Source organism: Lemur catta, chromosome 11 (genome assembly GCF_020740605.2).
Source record: "Lemur catta isolate mLemCat1 chromosome 11, mLemCat1.pri, whole genome shotgun sequence".
Lineage (NCBI taxonomy): Eukaryota > Metazoa > Chordata > Mammalia > Primates > Lemuridae > Lemur > Lemur catta.
The window spans coordinates 19,555,522-19,571,502 of NC_059138.1; the positions used below are offsets into that span (position 1 = coordinate 19,555,522).

The following is a 15,981-nucleotide window of genomic DNA, read 5'->3' on the forward strand; positions in this document are numbered from 1 at the left end:
GGTAAGGATTTTAAACATCCACTCCTCAAAAGACTTGTTCTGATTCTGTGCTTTGTGTGTTAAATGTTCCTATCAGACATTTTTTTACACGCTTAAGGTATTGCTTTTACTGTTATACTTCACTAGTTTCTTCATTAGATTAATTGACATTGTATTATTTAAATGATCAGTGATACTTTGTGCAATTATGAATGTTGAAGATTAAAGTACATAGTTACTAATTTGTCGTTTGCTATTAATATGCTGAAACCTGCCAACTTCGCTCTTCCTCTCTGCCAAGAGGATTTGGGGGAGCCACAGGAGACTGGGGTGATTTGAAAGAGCACCTCTTCTTGCTGCATCCCCCAGAAAGACATATGTTCTTTTGTAAATGAATCCAGAGATCAGTCCAATTAAGGGAAGGGACCTAGCTCTCTAGTCAGACGGCCTGGGGTTTTGTTTTCTTTCTTGCTCAGGCAGGACTGATGGCCACCTTAAACAGACAGTATCCTGGCTTCTGGTTGGTGTTTTGGGGGTCGACTAGCTGCCTTGCCTGGGACTGAGGACCCCCAAGACAGAAGGTGTTTTATCGCTGTATAGCTGCAGCTCCACCTGAACTACGGTGATGGCCACAGTTTAAATAATACATTAAATGCTTTAAAGGGATATGTATTTAAGAAAAAAAGAGAAAAGGGAAGGAAAGAAGTAAGGAAATAAGGAAGTGGGGGGAGGGAAGAAGAGAGTCAAAAGAGGGAGAGGGAGGAGAAAGCTACATTACTCATTCGAAAACAAAAGGAACGTCCTGGGCTGTAATATTGTTGGGCTCAATCTATTGAAAAGTATAGAATGATTTAAATGGGCTAAAAGTCATTTTATATTTTACCTTCAGTCGAAAGCCAGAACCGGCACATTCATATTGGACTTGGTATAAATCAGAATTAAAAGAGAACAAATAAGGTTCATTAGTTGCTCAGGGATTTTTTCCTGTGGTGCTATTATAATATAAAAATTCTTAAGACTTTAGCCTACTCACCAAGAAATCAGAACAAACAAAAACCTTCTTTTCTCCAATTCCCTTGTGAAATATAAGTGAAATCAGAATCCTAGGCTAGGAAGAAATATGTAGGTAATTTTTCTTGTGTTGGTTTTGATTTCTGTCGTGTTGTTTATTGGTTATAGATTCTGTCTTTTATATTAGCTGGCTTTCTTAAAGGGGATAATTAGTTTCTGTCCACCTGGATTTACATCCATGACCACCTTCTTGCTCTGCTCTGAAGATAATCATTAAGAACATTTCTTTCTCCACTTCCAAAATGTTCTCTGTGTCTTTAACGTGTGTTTATTTTCTTCACAGTACTTTCAAAGATGTAATTCATATAATACTTATTTTTCACAAGAAATATCAGAAAATGTGGACTATAATTCATCAGTTTAATTATGTGGGCATGTTGACAACTTATATGCAGTTCAATTTATTTTTTGATTAACAAATATGTTTTTCACATAAAAGCAATAAATAAGACACGCTGTGTTTCCGAAGTGTTCAGATGCATTTGGGTAGTAATACTTAACGTAGGCTTGTAGTAATTATTGAAATTATTATTACGGCATCCTTAAATTGATACACAGGTCAATTATAGGATAAAAAATGTAATGGCAAAAATTTGTCAGTCTTGAATTCTGACAGAACAGGATTCAGTGCATGATCTTATGTGCGTGTGTTTGTTGTACTGCCGTAAGGTCTCACTCTCCTTCGGCTCTTTGTTCTGAATGCAGAGAGAGGCAAGTTCTCTTGTCTGCATAATGTCCTGAGGCACCTGGTGAAACGTGTCACAAGCAAGGGGCACTTATTAAATGCTGTTGACTGATGGACTACATTTTTTAAAAGATATCAATATGTCTTCTCTCTGAAATTATTTTGACTATGAGCTCCCAGAGGGCGAAAATCACCAACCTTATGACAGTGTCCCTTAACAAGTGTTTTTGAATAAAATGAATTGAACTTGTCAAGATTGAGGTCTGGATGTGACGGTGGCCACCCGATGCCGGTCTGCCATTCTGGAGACCCAGAAAGCTCGTTATCTTTTGTCCCCTTGTGCATCCTGCATTTGTTAGATCTCTCTCTGCAGCAGGCGCCCAGGGAACTGTTGGGGACATTATTATTCTGTCTGTCTGCCGCGTGCCAGGCTCCAGGTTCCTGCAAATACAGGTTGCACACCATCCCCATCTAAGAATGTGTTATTATTCTCTTTTGTTTCAAATCTTAAAGATCTCCAGAGAATAATACTAGCCAATATTTATGTGTTAGGCAGTTCTCCTAGATTCTTCATTATGTGTTTTGACTCCTTTAATTCTCACAACAGTGCTGTGAGATAGGCGCCCCCTTTTCAGATGAGGAAACAGATAAGGAGATTCAAGTAGAAATTAAATGACTCAGGTTCGCCCTGAGTCACTGAGCTAGGTGGTTGGGAAGCCAGGATCCAGCCTGAGAATCGTGGTCCCAGAGGACATTCTTTTAGCCACTCTGCCCTGTGCTCCCCACTCTGGCTGTGCACAGCCATGTCCTCCCTTGGTGATGCCTCTAATTACAACGAGACTGTCACTTTCCCTTGGCTGTTGGCTCCCTTCCGTCCTAGCCACCCAAGATTCCACAGAAAACTTTCCTCCTGCTGCCTGCATGAAAGGCAGTGTAAATTCAGGAACCGAAACATCCGCTGCTGGGAATATGCATTTCCACGGTTTGTGTCCAGTGTCCTGTCTTAAAGACGGCTGTTCCAAGGTTTCTGAGTTTATTTTGTTTGTTAATGGACACCCTGTGAGGTACCACTTAAGAAATGAGAGTTACACAGTTTTAATTTGATTGTAGGGGGAAAAGTAGGCTGTTTTCCTGATAGGTCAAACTAGTTATTGAGTAAACCATATTGATATGATTTGTGTCTGATCTTTTCTTTCCTTTGTGGTGATGTTTCTCATTTAGGCTGAAACATATGTTGTATGAATTGGCTGATGGCACAGGCCTGGGTTTTTAGGGGAGACAGAGGCAAACTCTGACTGTCAGCAGAGCCCATATTCTACTGCACTCTTCTAAAACTGTGGCTGACACCACTACTGTGGCTAAGCAGAAGACTTAACTTTCTCCTTTTAGTTTGGCAATAAACACTAGGCAATCTTAGTCTCTGGGGTTGTTAGATGATGCTCACTCTTTGAGTTCCCAAATTAAGGCAGATCCTGAAAGCTTTGGGGAAGAATTCATTACCCTTTGACAGTTTTTCAGATTTGTTGGGTGCTGTATGTTTTTCTCAGAGCTCCTCCTTGATCTCGTGATCTGGCCAGTTTGAATATTATGGTTGGTCCTATCAGCATCCTCTAAGCAGCGCCTGAGTCTTAGTGTGTTCACAGAATGATGTTTCTGTGGTCCTCGGAGCAGGATCCCCTGTGCATCTTGAGATCCGCTAGTCCCACTTGCCCTTGCAAAACAGTTGCCAGGATGATGAATCGCCCTGCACTGCATGAGGGACCAGTGAGGTCATATCTGGATTGTATTCAGTGACATTAAAATGTTAACTTTAGGCCAAAGCCAGAAAGCTAGCCGCAAATATCTGAATGTTAATTCAAGAGACTACCTGAAGGATTCTCATGGACTCCCAATGGCCCACAGACCACATTGAAAACCATATGTAATGAATTCATTTAAAAATAAAGATTTTTGAAAGGCCCTGGAGAATAGGCATTAACATAATCAATGCCCAAGATTGCTGCAGGAACTGAATGTGAGCAGAACGTGTACTTGGGAATTTTCATTGGAGCTGAGTGTAGAATGGGGAAGGGCTCCTAACCGGGGATCTGAGAAATCCCTTCTCTCGGTAGTAACCCTGCTGCTTCCAGCTCTCTCTGGAGTGCAGATTTTTCTGAAGATAAGACAACTGCAGTGTTCTGGGAAAGATGGTAAAATATGATGCAAGAACAGAGAAATGAGTTTAGACAAATTATAAGAAAGAATCTGAGCAAAAACTAAGATTAGCCATTCAGATGTTTGATGATGTTGATAAGTTGATGTTAGGTAACTTTACGCACAGGTTATCTGGTGTGTTTGAAATAGCTCAGTCTCTGGGATTGTTAGATGGTGCATCCGATTATAAAAGCTCATGGCAAGAAATTCTGAAAAGTAGAAAGAGGATAACTACCACCATTACCCAGGTTGGTCACAATGATTATTGAGGGATATATACTTCCACTTGGAGAGTGTGTGTGTGTGTGTGTGTGTGTGTGTGTGTGTGTGTGTGTGTGTGTTTTCAACAGAAATGGGATTCGTACTCAACACACTATTTTGCAGCCAGCTTCTTTTTTAAAACAACTGAATTCTATAAATCACATGCCATCAAATTCACCCATGTTAAGCATACAATTCAATGATTTTTAGTAAGTTCACCACAACCCAGTTTTAGAACATTTCCATCTTATAGCCAGCTTCTTTCACTTGGTATTTTGTGAGCATTTTCCCACATCAACACAGACCTTACTGGCTTCATGACATTCCATTGTGTGGATGTGTCATATCAGCACCAATACTGATAATTACTTAGGTTCTTTTTATTATCCCAATCTTGTACATACATATTTTGAACTTGTCCAAATATTTTTATAAAATAAATTCTTCCAAGTGGATTTTCTGGGTCAAAGAGTCGATACGTTTAAAATTTTGATTTATATTGTCAAGTTTGCCCTCCAGAAAGGTAGTGCAAATTTATCCTCCCACCAGCACATGACAGTGCTTATTTCATCATGCCCCGATAACACTGGAGTCGTCAGTGTTTTCATTCTTTGCCAGTCTGATGAGAGAAAAATGATACCTTTGTTTTTTTCTTTAACGTACAAGAAATCACTCAGGATCAGTATCTTTCATATGTGTATTGACTCTTTGTGTTTCTTTGGGGAATTGCCTGTTTTTCTTTTAAAGTGTTAGTGTTTTATCTTTAACCCCTTCTACTCCAACCCCTCGAGGTTACTAATACTTATTTTCATATAAGTTGCAATATTTTCTAAAATTATTTTCTTTTAGCTTTATGTTTTTATTTATAAATTTAAAATATTTACATAAATTTGTAAAAATATGTATCTAAAAACAAAACGTAAATCTCTTCCCACACTTGAAAATAAAAATAACCACTTTCATGTCTCCATTCAACAAGCACTTATTACTGATATTAATGAATATTATTACTCTGTGCCATGCACTTGACCAAGCAGTGGGGACAGAGCGGTAAACGAAGCACAGCAATCCCTGCCCTCATCTAGCCTGCATTCTGGTTCTTAATTCCTTGACTTTTCAGTTTTCTTAAGACTCTTACTTGGCTCAGAGCTTTACTTTCTAAACTACAACTCTGGGAATCCAAAATAATGTTCACATGGGTATTTTCAGCAAGCCTACAATATACAGATTGTAAAATGTATGAATTCATTAATAAAAGTAGAAAACATTCTCAGCAAATTTGTTGGGCATCTATATATCAAGTACTTATTGATGGTGTTGGAGATTGGATGCCAAACAAGGTAGTCTCTGCTATCAGGGAAAACAGTTAATTTTAAATTAAGCAATTCTACCATCAAGGTCTAGGTAATCCAGATTTGTAAAGTGATAAGTTGTCATGCTAACTTAATATTTTTTCCCTTATCAGTCTTTATTAAAAAATAAGATGATTGGCTTCCTATTTGCCTAAACTAAGCAGTTAAAATGGATTTCAGCTTGTCTACAATCTCTTATCACATAGATTGAAGGGAAATGTTTTGCAAAAGATAAATTGAAGAGAGCATTAGGAGATCTTTAGGTCATCTTTCTATAAAGACTGAAACACCCAGTTTACCTTGTCTCATAAACTTACATATGTATAAGTTTGTGTCTGCTATATGCATGTAGTACACATGCACACTATATGTATAGTCAGGCTTATTCTTTTTATTTTTTAAAATGTTTGGTAGCAAAAACAATATTAAAATAAAACTCCAAGGTGAAAATTCCCTCAAAAAGAAAAAAAGGCATTTTGATCTTCAGGCCATTTTATGTGGTGAAGACTGAAGTCAGTGGAGCTGGGTGCATCTTGAAACCTGACCTGGCCAAAAGTAGAGACAAGCCGCAGTCCTCGACCCTGGCCCCCGGCCCCGTCCACCCCGACCCACTTCATCAGCGACTTCTGTGGGAGGAACCCCTGCCACCCGTTCCCATCTAAAGAGATACGGAAGAAACAAAAGGGAGAATCTGGCTTCGAAAACCGTTGGGATACCCAGCGTTTCGTGTATGGCTAGCCACTGAGTGTACTATCACAGGCATCAGGGGCACCAAGCCAAAGAGGGAGGCCAGATTCTGGGAGCTGTGGAGGGTCTTAACATGGGAACAGGAAGGAATAGGGGTGATGGGAATAGAGGGAGCAGAGACAGAACCAAAGATGCTAGGAAGTCTGTGGCACATGAACAGTGAACTACTATCCCTAAATGCAGTGTCTTCATGATCTACTACAATTAATAAACTATCCTAGGATTGGCATTTGGCTTGGTTCTGTATCTTCAGTAAATGATTTCATTTAACCCAATTGTTTTCTTCCAATTTAATTCAGGCGTGGAAGACCATATTTTGCTTAATCTGTTTCACTTGGCTACAGCATCTATTTCAGACAGCCATGCCACCAGGATTATTATAGTTCATACTCCAGGTTATCGCTTCTGTAGATGAATGGCTACAACTAGCTAGACTGTTGTACACGCTGAATTCCTTGCCACCGTGGGGTGCCAGGCATTTGGTTAGCAGCTGTGGCTGCTGCTTGCTGCTAAGGTATGAACAAATCACCCCACTGACGAGCTGAGCTCAGGGTGGTCTAATTAAAACAGACGCCACTTGGACACAACTTCACAGGACCTTGGAATGCAGGGGAATTTAGGGGTCATCTAGTCCAACCACCCACACATTTCCAGTGAGGCCTGCAGGAACTAAATCACTTCTGCCCCAGCTTGAAAACGCAGACACGCCACATGTGTTCCACACGCAAGCCCCAAGGTTCTATTCCTCGTATGTTCAAATGCTTTATTTGGTTGTCTGGGTGGGGCAGGAGAGGAGGAAGAGGAGGGTGCCAAAGGGCAGTTCAGTAGGGGTGATTCAGGGTATACTCTATGATGGTCAGAAGTGCCAGCCATGTCTCTTGGGCAGTGGGGATGATCTGGGAGGCCGGCAGCAGGAAGCCATAGCGCCCGGTGTCCCGGAGCTCAAAGGTGAAAGAGTACTTGATGCCCTGGCTGTAGGTCCAGTCAACAGTGCTTCCACTGGCTTGATCTGGGGCAGGAGCAAAACCAGAGAAGAGCAAGGGTCAATCACTTTGGAAACATTGACATGGGCCAGGTTAACCGTCCAACCCTGTGCAAAGCCCCGTGTCTTGTGCAACGCTGAGTGGAGTCAGTGTCTACGAAGGGCCGGTGTTGACCAAGCCGCCTGCTTCCAGGAAACTCCTGCTGGAAGCCCAAAGAGGAGATCAGCAATGGTTCTCCTATTCACTGGGGGATGCAATTGCAAAGCCTCTGCAAAAAAAGCCTCTGCAATTGCAAAAGCCCCTCTGAAAACTGCCTCCATCCAACAGCCACTTCAGTGAAGCCTCTAAATATACCAGGACTTGTTCCCTCGGGACTCAGGTCTGCAGGGGAAAGTGCAAAGAGCAAGAGGCAAAGCAAAAGGCCCTTATCTTCCTTAGGAAGAAACTCCCCGGTTGACCAGGTAACAAAGCTGCTTTCGAACTGGCCAGGGGAGAAGGTGGTAGGCTATGCATCAGAATTTAACTTGACAACATTGAACGAAGCAAAACCTTGACTCAGGGTTGAAACAGTTTCTAAAAAAGGCCTGGGGTCCAAAAGCGACGTCATTATTGGGTACATCTGTGACCCACTCGCCCACCAAAAACTGGGCACTCAGGCAGGAAGGGCGTGAGATGTGCGTGCAGCCCTCCCCCTCAGATCCCTGTACCCCACTTTTTCCCCCAATTACTCTGATGCAGCCACACTGGTCTCTGTGCTATTCCTGCAACACCTCAGGCCACATCACACAGTAGGGCCTTTGCTCTAGAAAGTTCCTCTGCCTGGAAGGCTCCCCCCTCACTTCCATCAACATTTGCCCAAATGTCACTCTCTCCGTGAGGCCCACCTGCCCCACCTCCACCCCCAGCCTTCCTGATCCCCTCACCCTGGTCTAGTTTGAGGCTTCACCTAACCTGTAGCATGTCCTTGTTTATATTTCTTGTCAGTCTCCCTGGCTAGCACGTAAGTTTCCTGATTTTTGCTGATTTTATTCACGGCTGTATCCCAAGCACATGAAACAGGGCCTGGCACATAGTAGGTGCACAATACACACGTGTTGGCTTAATTCCATTTTATGCAGTAATAGTCCTCCCAGGGGCAGTGCATGTATTATAAGTAAGTGGGGCAAAAATCAGGTATAGTCTGTACTTAAAGAGCATTAGAGAAGTGTTTTTTAAGTTGAATTTGCCAGTGATCTACAAATCGCAGCAGGACTCTCTACCCCATCCATGCAACAAGCTGGACTTAACCCCAAGATTAGGGGACTAGAGTTTCCAGAAGAATTCACATGTTTGTCTGCAAGTATCAAAGGAGCCAGAGTTCATGTCAGGAAAAAGGACCGTCTACCCCTCAAAACAGCCCTGACCAGCCCTGCTGTCAGGCACAGCTGGAGCTGGGGCAGTGTTCTCCTTGCCTAGGAGGAGGTCTGGGCACCTGGGCTACTTTCTTCCACGAGAGATACTCCCGTGGGCAGGAGAAGCCAGCTGACATTTTTTGTTTGTTTGTTTTGAGACAGGGTCTCACTCTGTCACCCAGGCTAGAGTGCCGTGGCATCAGCCTAGCTCACAGCAACCTCAGACTCCTGGGCTCAAGTGATCCTCCTGCCTCAGCCTCCCGAGTAGCTAGGACTACAGGCACGTGCCACCAGAATGGCTAATTTTTACTACTTTTAGTAGAGACAGGGTCTCACTCTTGCTTAGGCTGGTCTCAAACTCCTGAGCTCAAGCGATCCTCCCACATCAGCCTCCCAGAGTGCTGGGATTACAGGCGTGAGCCACCGCACCCGGCCGCCAGCTGACGTTTGTCCTGCCACCACCCAGAGAGACTACGTGGCCACTTACAAATCGTTTTGATAATGCTGCCATACTGGAACTCGGTCCCATACAGAGAGGCTAGGGCCGTCACAGCGGCTTTGGACAGCTGATCCTGGAAAAAACACCAAGCAAGGCCACCCGTCATGGCCAGGCCCCTAGACCAGCATGGCCAGGGTAGCCTGGGGGCTGGCAGGGTGGCCCAGTCGCATGCACCCTGCAGAAGGACAGAGCTCAGCCTGCTCAGCCCTGTGGGGTCAGCCTCCGAGCTCAGCAGTGCCATGATCTTCTGACCCTGCAGGGTGCCTGGCTGGCACTTCCCTCTCTTTGGTCACACTGAAAGCTCCAAGTGTGGTGCTGCAAAATCAAAGTCCAGTCCTTCGCCTTGCTCTGCTGCATGACAAAAGTGATTCAACCACTCTGTGCCTCAGCTTCCCAGAAAGAAAGTGAGGCTAGTCCACCTTGCTCGTCTTCCCAAGCCATCAGGGGTCCATGGGAGGAGAGGGGTGGGGGGCACTCCGTAGGCAGGTCACCCATTAGGGTGAAAGCCCAGGCCTGCCCAAAAAAGCTGCCTTTGGGGTATGAGGGCAAGCAGGGGGTCAGCGCCTACCAGCTCGGCCTCGTCGGGGGCTGGATCTGTCTTGTAGCCATAGGGATAGAGGAGGAGCTGGGAGTAGCTATGGATGGAGATGAAGGCCTTGATGTTCCCGTGGTCCTTCACGAAGTCCACAATGGACTTGACCTCCACTTCGGAATTGGCAGCCTTGCCGTGGTAAGTCTCGGAGCAGGGGTTGCTGCTGGCTCCAGGCACTGTGGAAGGACAGAGGGCAAGAAGTGTGGCTTCTACAGCTTCCATGGCTTCCAGTTCTTTGCATGGAGCTGGGGGTAAGGTGGGGTGCAGGAGGGCTCCCCTCCACTCCTGGATTAAGGAAAGGCCAGAGGCCTTTGATAACATGGGGGTCCTGCCTTCCCACCAGGTTTGGGCTGAGCTGGTAGACACGCCCAGGGAGGTAAGACGGGCCCCTCAGTGGAAACCGGTTCTCACAGAGACGTGGCCGAGGAGGGAAGTTGTTGAGGGGAAGCTAGAGAACTCCAGGACAGCCTTCCAGCCCTTAGCTTCATTTGGAAGGAGCTTTCTTTTCACAGACAAGGGACAACCAGCTTTCAGAGCACCACCGCCATCACACTCAGAGGGGGAGGTGACACCCCACCCTCCCCCACTGCTGGGGCAGCACATGGGCTGGGCCACAAAACAAGGGCCCCCCAGATCACGCAGGGCCTTACGCCCAAATCCTGCGTCCCAGTTCCTGTTGGGGTCCACTCCGACACAGGCGGAGCCCGACGTGATGGATCGAGTCTTGCGCCACAAGCGGTTCTGAGGAAGGAAAAGGGATGAGCCAACCCCGGCACGCGGTGAGCATTGGGCCCAAGTCCACCATGGGGCTCAGGGCCTGCAGAGAGCAGAGTGGGCTGGGAGAGGCAGGGCCTTCCGGCAGGGGCCACTGTCAACACAATGTCCCCTCACTGGGGGCTTGGCCTCGGCACAGCATGGGACGGGAACTACTGGTTGGTGGTGGAAGGCCGGTTGGGGGGTGGAGGGGGTGGAATCCACAACAGTGGGGGGACCAGGGATGGCATTTGGCCAGAGAGGGCTGTACGTGGTGAAGAAGCCATGAGGTGTCCCCCAACACCACTCGACCCCATTTCACTTGCTGTAAAAATAAAGTAGGACGAGGAATTAAGTTCTAAGGCAGTGGGTCTCAACCGGGGACAATCTTGACATTTTGCAATGCCTGAAGACATTTTTGGTTGTCACCACTGGGGGAGTGGGGGGAGTGCTCCTGGCGTCTGATGGGTGGGAGATCAGGATGCTACTAAACACCCTCCATGCACAAGACAGCCCACAGCACGGAATTGCTCGCCCCAAATGTCAGTTGTGCGGAGGTTGAGAAACCCTGGCCTGGGAGGACAGGTCTGTCTGCCACTCCCTCAACTTCTGGAAGTTGAGATTAACAGTGAGCAGGTCGTGGGGCTCAGGGGCCAAGAACAGGAGCAGGCTGTACCGTGCTGTGGGTGAAGGCAAAACCATCGGGGTTGGTGACGATCTCCAGAAAGATGTCCATGGTGTCAAGGATGGCGGTGAAATTCGAGTCCTGCCCATAGTCTTGCGTGATCTGGGGTTAGAGGGGCAGAGGGGAGTGTGGGCCAGGCCAGGCAGGCATCTGCCACACTAGGGCGACAGACACCTTCCCTTGGCCTCTCTCTGTGGCCACTGCTTCCGGAGGGATAAGAGGAGTGCCAGGCTCCTGTGGGCGTGGGCACCAGTGCCCCTCCGGGCGAGAGCCCTCCACATCTCCCTGGCCTCACCTTCTTTGCAAACCAGACCCCGCTGGCCTGGGTGACCCACTCCCGGGAATGGATGCCAGTGTCGATCCAGATGGCGGGACGCTTGTCCCCTCCGGTGCTGAACTGGAGAAGAGGCAGGGAGGTGGTCATGGACAACATCACAGCTGGGGCCTCATGTCACCACCCCTTAACTCAGCCCAGGCTAGAGACCACCTGCTGTCCTCGTTTCTCAGGCAGAGGCTCTGTTCGGGCGGAGGGGGGTGGGTGCTCCCGCAGAGCTCGGCCTCCTGCCCTCAGCCCAAGCTCGGGGTGAACGTGACTCAACCAGACCCCAGGCCCTCCCCTGTTTTGCTGCTCAGACAGCTCTCTGTGTTTTGTCACAAACAAAATGCCTTATCTGGACTACCCAGACTCCACGATACTTTCATAATGTGACACTTGATTGGAAACACTCGGGTCACCTAAAAGTTTAAATTGTGTGTGTACATGGGTGCAGGCACCTAGGCCGGCCTGGAAATTCAGACCTTCCCGAATGTCTGCACGGTGAGTCCCTGCAACAGTATGTTCCCTGAGACCGTGGGCTTCCCACAGGAGCCCACGCCCATCTGTGGGTGCCTGCGTGGGTTCGTTCTTGCATACGCACCCACCAACATGCACACGTGGGCTCCCGTTACCTTCAGCACATAAATGGGACGGCCTTCATAGCTGTTGCCAATCTGGATCTTGCTGACAAGTTTCGGGTACTCAGCCACCAGTAAGTCGATGAAGTCATAGATCTGAAATGGGAAAGAAAGGAAGAACGGCCTGAGTGGCTTCCAGGCACCCAGACACCTCCCTTGGCATGTCTGTCCTCCCAGCCTGCTGACAGCCCTGCAATGGGACAGAGCTGCCACCCAGACCACACAGGCCACGTGGACACAGAGCAGGTGCCACATACACCCAGGCTGGCCAGCCACAGTGAAGTGCTTCCTGCTTGTGGGGAGTGGTGGCCAGGGGTGCACTCACCTCCTCCAGGGTGTGGTAGGAGGCGTAGTTAAAGGTGTCGGTGGAGAGGGCCCGGGACTGGAAGGCGAACATCTGCTCCTGCTCCTCGTCCAGCAGCGACTGCACATCCTCAATCATGGTCTCATAGCTGATGCCGTGGGCCTCCAGGAAGACTCTGACGGCCTGGCCGCTGTGGAAGGGCACTCGGACATCGATGGGGGAGCCAGGCTGGGCAGGGCCCCGCCAGAAGTCCAGCTGCAGAGGACAAGAGCAGGCACCGTCACAGCAGGCTGGAGGCACCAGCCGGGACAGGGCTGGCCTGGGAGGGGCTGTTGGTGCCGGAAGCTCCCATATTGTTGGGATGCAACATGATATTGGGAGCAGGGAAAGAAGGGGAGACTTGGGGCCAGGACAAACCCCAGTATGGTCAGGAAACAGCCAGGAAGCACAGCGGAGGGGCTTGGAGGCAGCGAGGCAGAGAGAACTGGAAAGGGGGGGAGTTCCTGGCACTTTGCTCAGGTGCTCGAGGGCAGCAAGAGTCTGGCCCTGGGGCATTTCAAGTCACTTCCTAACAGGAATCAGTTCCACGTCTCCTTGCTGGTGAGAGAGCCCAGGCACAGTCGGCCACAGAGGGTGGTGGGGACGGGGTGGGTGCAGCTGGCCCCAGAGGTGCCCCGGGGCCTCAGGGAGCCCCCTTCCCCTCTCTGACCTGCAGGTGCTCCAGGTCCTCCAGCTCCTTCACCTTCTGCACCTGGGCTTCATCGGCGGCAGAGATGCGGAGCACCTGGTGCCTGGGTGGAGGGGAGGGGACTGAGCACCCGAGGCAGCACCTGCCCTGGCCACGGACAAACCCCGGGGGGAGGGGGGAGGCAGGGGGACAGCAGCCTGGGACCCCCAGATGGGCCTGGGTGCTCTGGGCTGAGCAGGGCGGCACAAAGGGTCTTAGCAATGGGAGGCCCGGACTCGCTCACACCTTCTCTCCCCGTCTTTGGAAAATTCTAGACACTGTTACTGTGCCCATCCCAGTCTACACTATTTCTCTCTCCCAAGGCAGCCAGGCCTCCTCCTTCCTCTTCTCCTGAAAATTCCTCATCAGAGCTCAGATTCCTCCAGGGCTCAGGAGATTGTCCTGAGAGACCAGACCCCTTCCCAGCCCAATACCCCATCAGCCTGCTGTCCCAGGGTGGTGCCAATACATCCTCTCTGGCTGTGTCCCCTTGTGTCTGTCTGTCTCCTCCAGACACTGGGTGGGGGCTGAGCCCTCCCACCTCCCCTCGGAGCACCCCCTCCTCCCCACACTCCTACCCTGCAAAATTCTCCTTGCTAAAGACAGCCCCCAGCAGAGCACTCAAAACTAGCAGCCCCCGCATGCTGCAGCCGTTTGGAGAGGTCAGACTGAGGTTAAGATGACCCTGGGGCTTTTAAACCCTCCCAGGACAGAGATCCCCTGTCTGTGCCTGAGGGCTGTTTTCCGGTTGCACCTGGGCCCTGTCCCACAGAGAAGGGGCGTGGGAGTTCCGAGCCCTGACACCCTCTCACCCTCCCAGATAAGGTGGCTGGGAACGGGCAGCTGGAGAGATAAGCCGGCCTCAGCCCGGGCCTTGAGGGGCCAGCCTGGGCCTGAGGTCAGCTGGGGCCCAAGGCCTCCAGCCCGCAGCCCACAGCCACCACCCACAGCCCCCACCCCCGCCCCCGCAGCTGGGGTCCTGTGCGAGGTGCCCCCTTCTCCAGTGCCCCGAGCACCAGCTCTTCCGTTCCTGTGATAGAACAAGCCGGGCCCTCCGGCTGTCCTGCAGCGGCGTCCGCTCTGCCCTGGCCACGCCGGCCACGTCCACGATGCCCCTGCCCTGTGCACGGCACACCCCTCGGGGACTTCCCAGCCCCTTCCTCCAGCCCCACCACCATGGGGCCCCGGGATCAGGGTTACCCTTGACGGGAACTGTGACCAGATGTCAGCTGGATAGGAGGAGTGGTTGTGGGGACCAGGGCCAGACCCCTGTGGGGACTGCACAGTGTCCAGGAGAAGCTGGAACTCACAAAGGGGAGCTCGCCCAGCTCCGATGCTGATCTCATTGCAGAGACATCCAACGCAAATCTGCCCTAATCCGCGGGCCCCAGGGCTCCCCGCACTATTAGGGGCTCTGCTCTGTGTCAGGGTCGCTGCCTTGGGCACTGACGACAGCCAAGGCAGCCCTTTCTGGTCTCCAACTGTTCCCGCTGCCTCCCCACCCCACCCCTACCTGGCCACCCCTCTATGCCAAGGCAGAATGAGCCCGCTACGTTCACAGCTCTCTCCCAGCCTGACTCTAGGAAGACGGTAAAACCGCGAGTCCGGCAGACATGGAGCCTGCACCGAGGCTCCTCCGCTCCCCTCTGGCAGCCTCAGCCCTGCCCACGTCCTCCCAGGGCTGCCTCTGGCCCTCACCTGTCTGCTCCTTCTCTGAATGCTCAGCCCTGGGTTCATTCATTCAACCCACGTTTCCTCTTGGGCCGGGTACCGTGCTCCACACTGACAGGACGCCCAGGACAGCCTAGCAGGGAAGACAGAAGTAACCAACCAACTCGTTGATTCTCCAACAGGTCCTCTGAGCAGGGGACTTCTTGGGCTGTTCCTTTCCCTGCAGGAGAGCCAAACAGCACCTTTTTCATGGGCATGAAAAGTGCCAACAGGGCTAAGGACACACATTATGGCACATACAAGAAGGTCCAGGGAAGACTTTACTGAGAAGGTGACATTTGACCTGGATCCTAATGACAGGATTTTGGCAGGCCAGGAAGGAAAAGGGCATTCATCACGCTATTTAGTGCTTGAACGCAAACTCGCACTGGTTTCCCCTTCATCATTCCAGAGTGTTATTTTTGTCTCCCCAGGGAGACCCTAAATTTCCTCAGGCCAGGAACCATGTCTTCCGCATTCCTCAGGCCTCCCTGGCCTCCCAGTGCCCTGCAGGGTCCTCGTGCTTCTCTAATCTCCCCGCCAGGAGAGAAAGGTTCTGGAGAGCCTTTCTTTAGTTCACATTATAAAAACAACACTTCTTTTTCTGTTTCTAAATACAAAGCTGTCCTATAATTTCGAATCTTTCACTCGCCCTACACGGGCTGGGGGATGTCGGCTAGTTCTTGGGCCTCTGAGGATCCCTTCCAGAAGAGACAAGCCCCCCGAAAAGGGGAGAGGCCGGGGGAAGGGCACAGACTCACCCAGAGAGCCTCTGTCTGCCTCTAGCCGGCAACCTAAGAGGCCCAAGAGTCATACAATATTTTTCTTTCGAGGTTGGAAGGGGTGAACTCAATGTTGCAAGCCGAAATTATGGCCCTCGCCGGGCAGGAGGCAGACAGCATTGTGGCTGAGGAATTTGGGTCTCAGGTGCAGAGTAAGCCTCATCCCCTCCGCCCCTCCAGAGCACCTCAGGAAGCTGAAAAGTGCCTCCTGGTAAAGACGTTTTGCTAGAACGTGACCTGGGGCAGAGGGCTACGGCTCTGCCTCTCCAACCCGTGGGATTGTCTCACATTGGTCCAAAGTGAGGGCAGAGAG

The 15,981-nt window shown here is 49.8% G+C and overlaps 1 protein-coding gene across 1 annotated transcript; it reads right to left on the reverse strand.

The window, feature by feature from the left end:
- Positions 1 to 7,012: 7,012 nt before the first annotated feature.
- CPA1 (carboxypeptidase A1) lies at positions 7,013 to 13,846 on the reverse strand. The gene is made up of 10 exons (XM_045565490.1): positions 13,755 to 13,846; positions 13,159 to 13,240; positions 12,471 to 12,704; positions 12,140 to 12,241; positions 11,487 to 11,588; positions 11,183 to 11,293; positions 10,404 to 10,494; positions 9,730 to 9,929; positions 9,150 to 9,234; positions 7,013 to 7,297 (listed from the first exon to the last, which is right to left on the reverse strand). The coding sequence occupies exons 1-10, from the start codon at positions 13,817 to 13,819 to the stop codon at positions 7,110 to 7,112; spliced, it is 1,260 nt and encodes a 419-aa protein (XP_045421446.1). The 5' UTR covers positions 13,820 to 13,846; the 3' UTR covers positions 7,013 to 7,109.
- Positions 13,847 to 15,981: the final 2,135 nt, after the last annotated feature.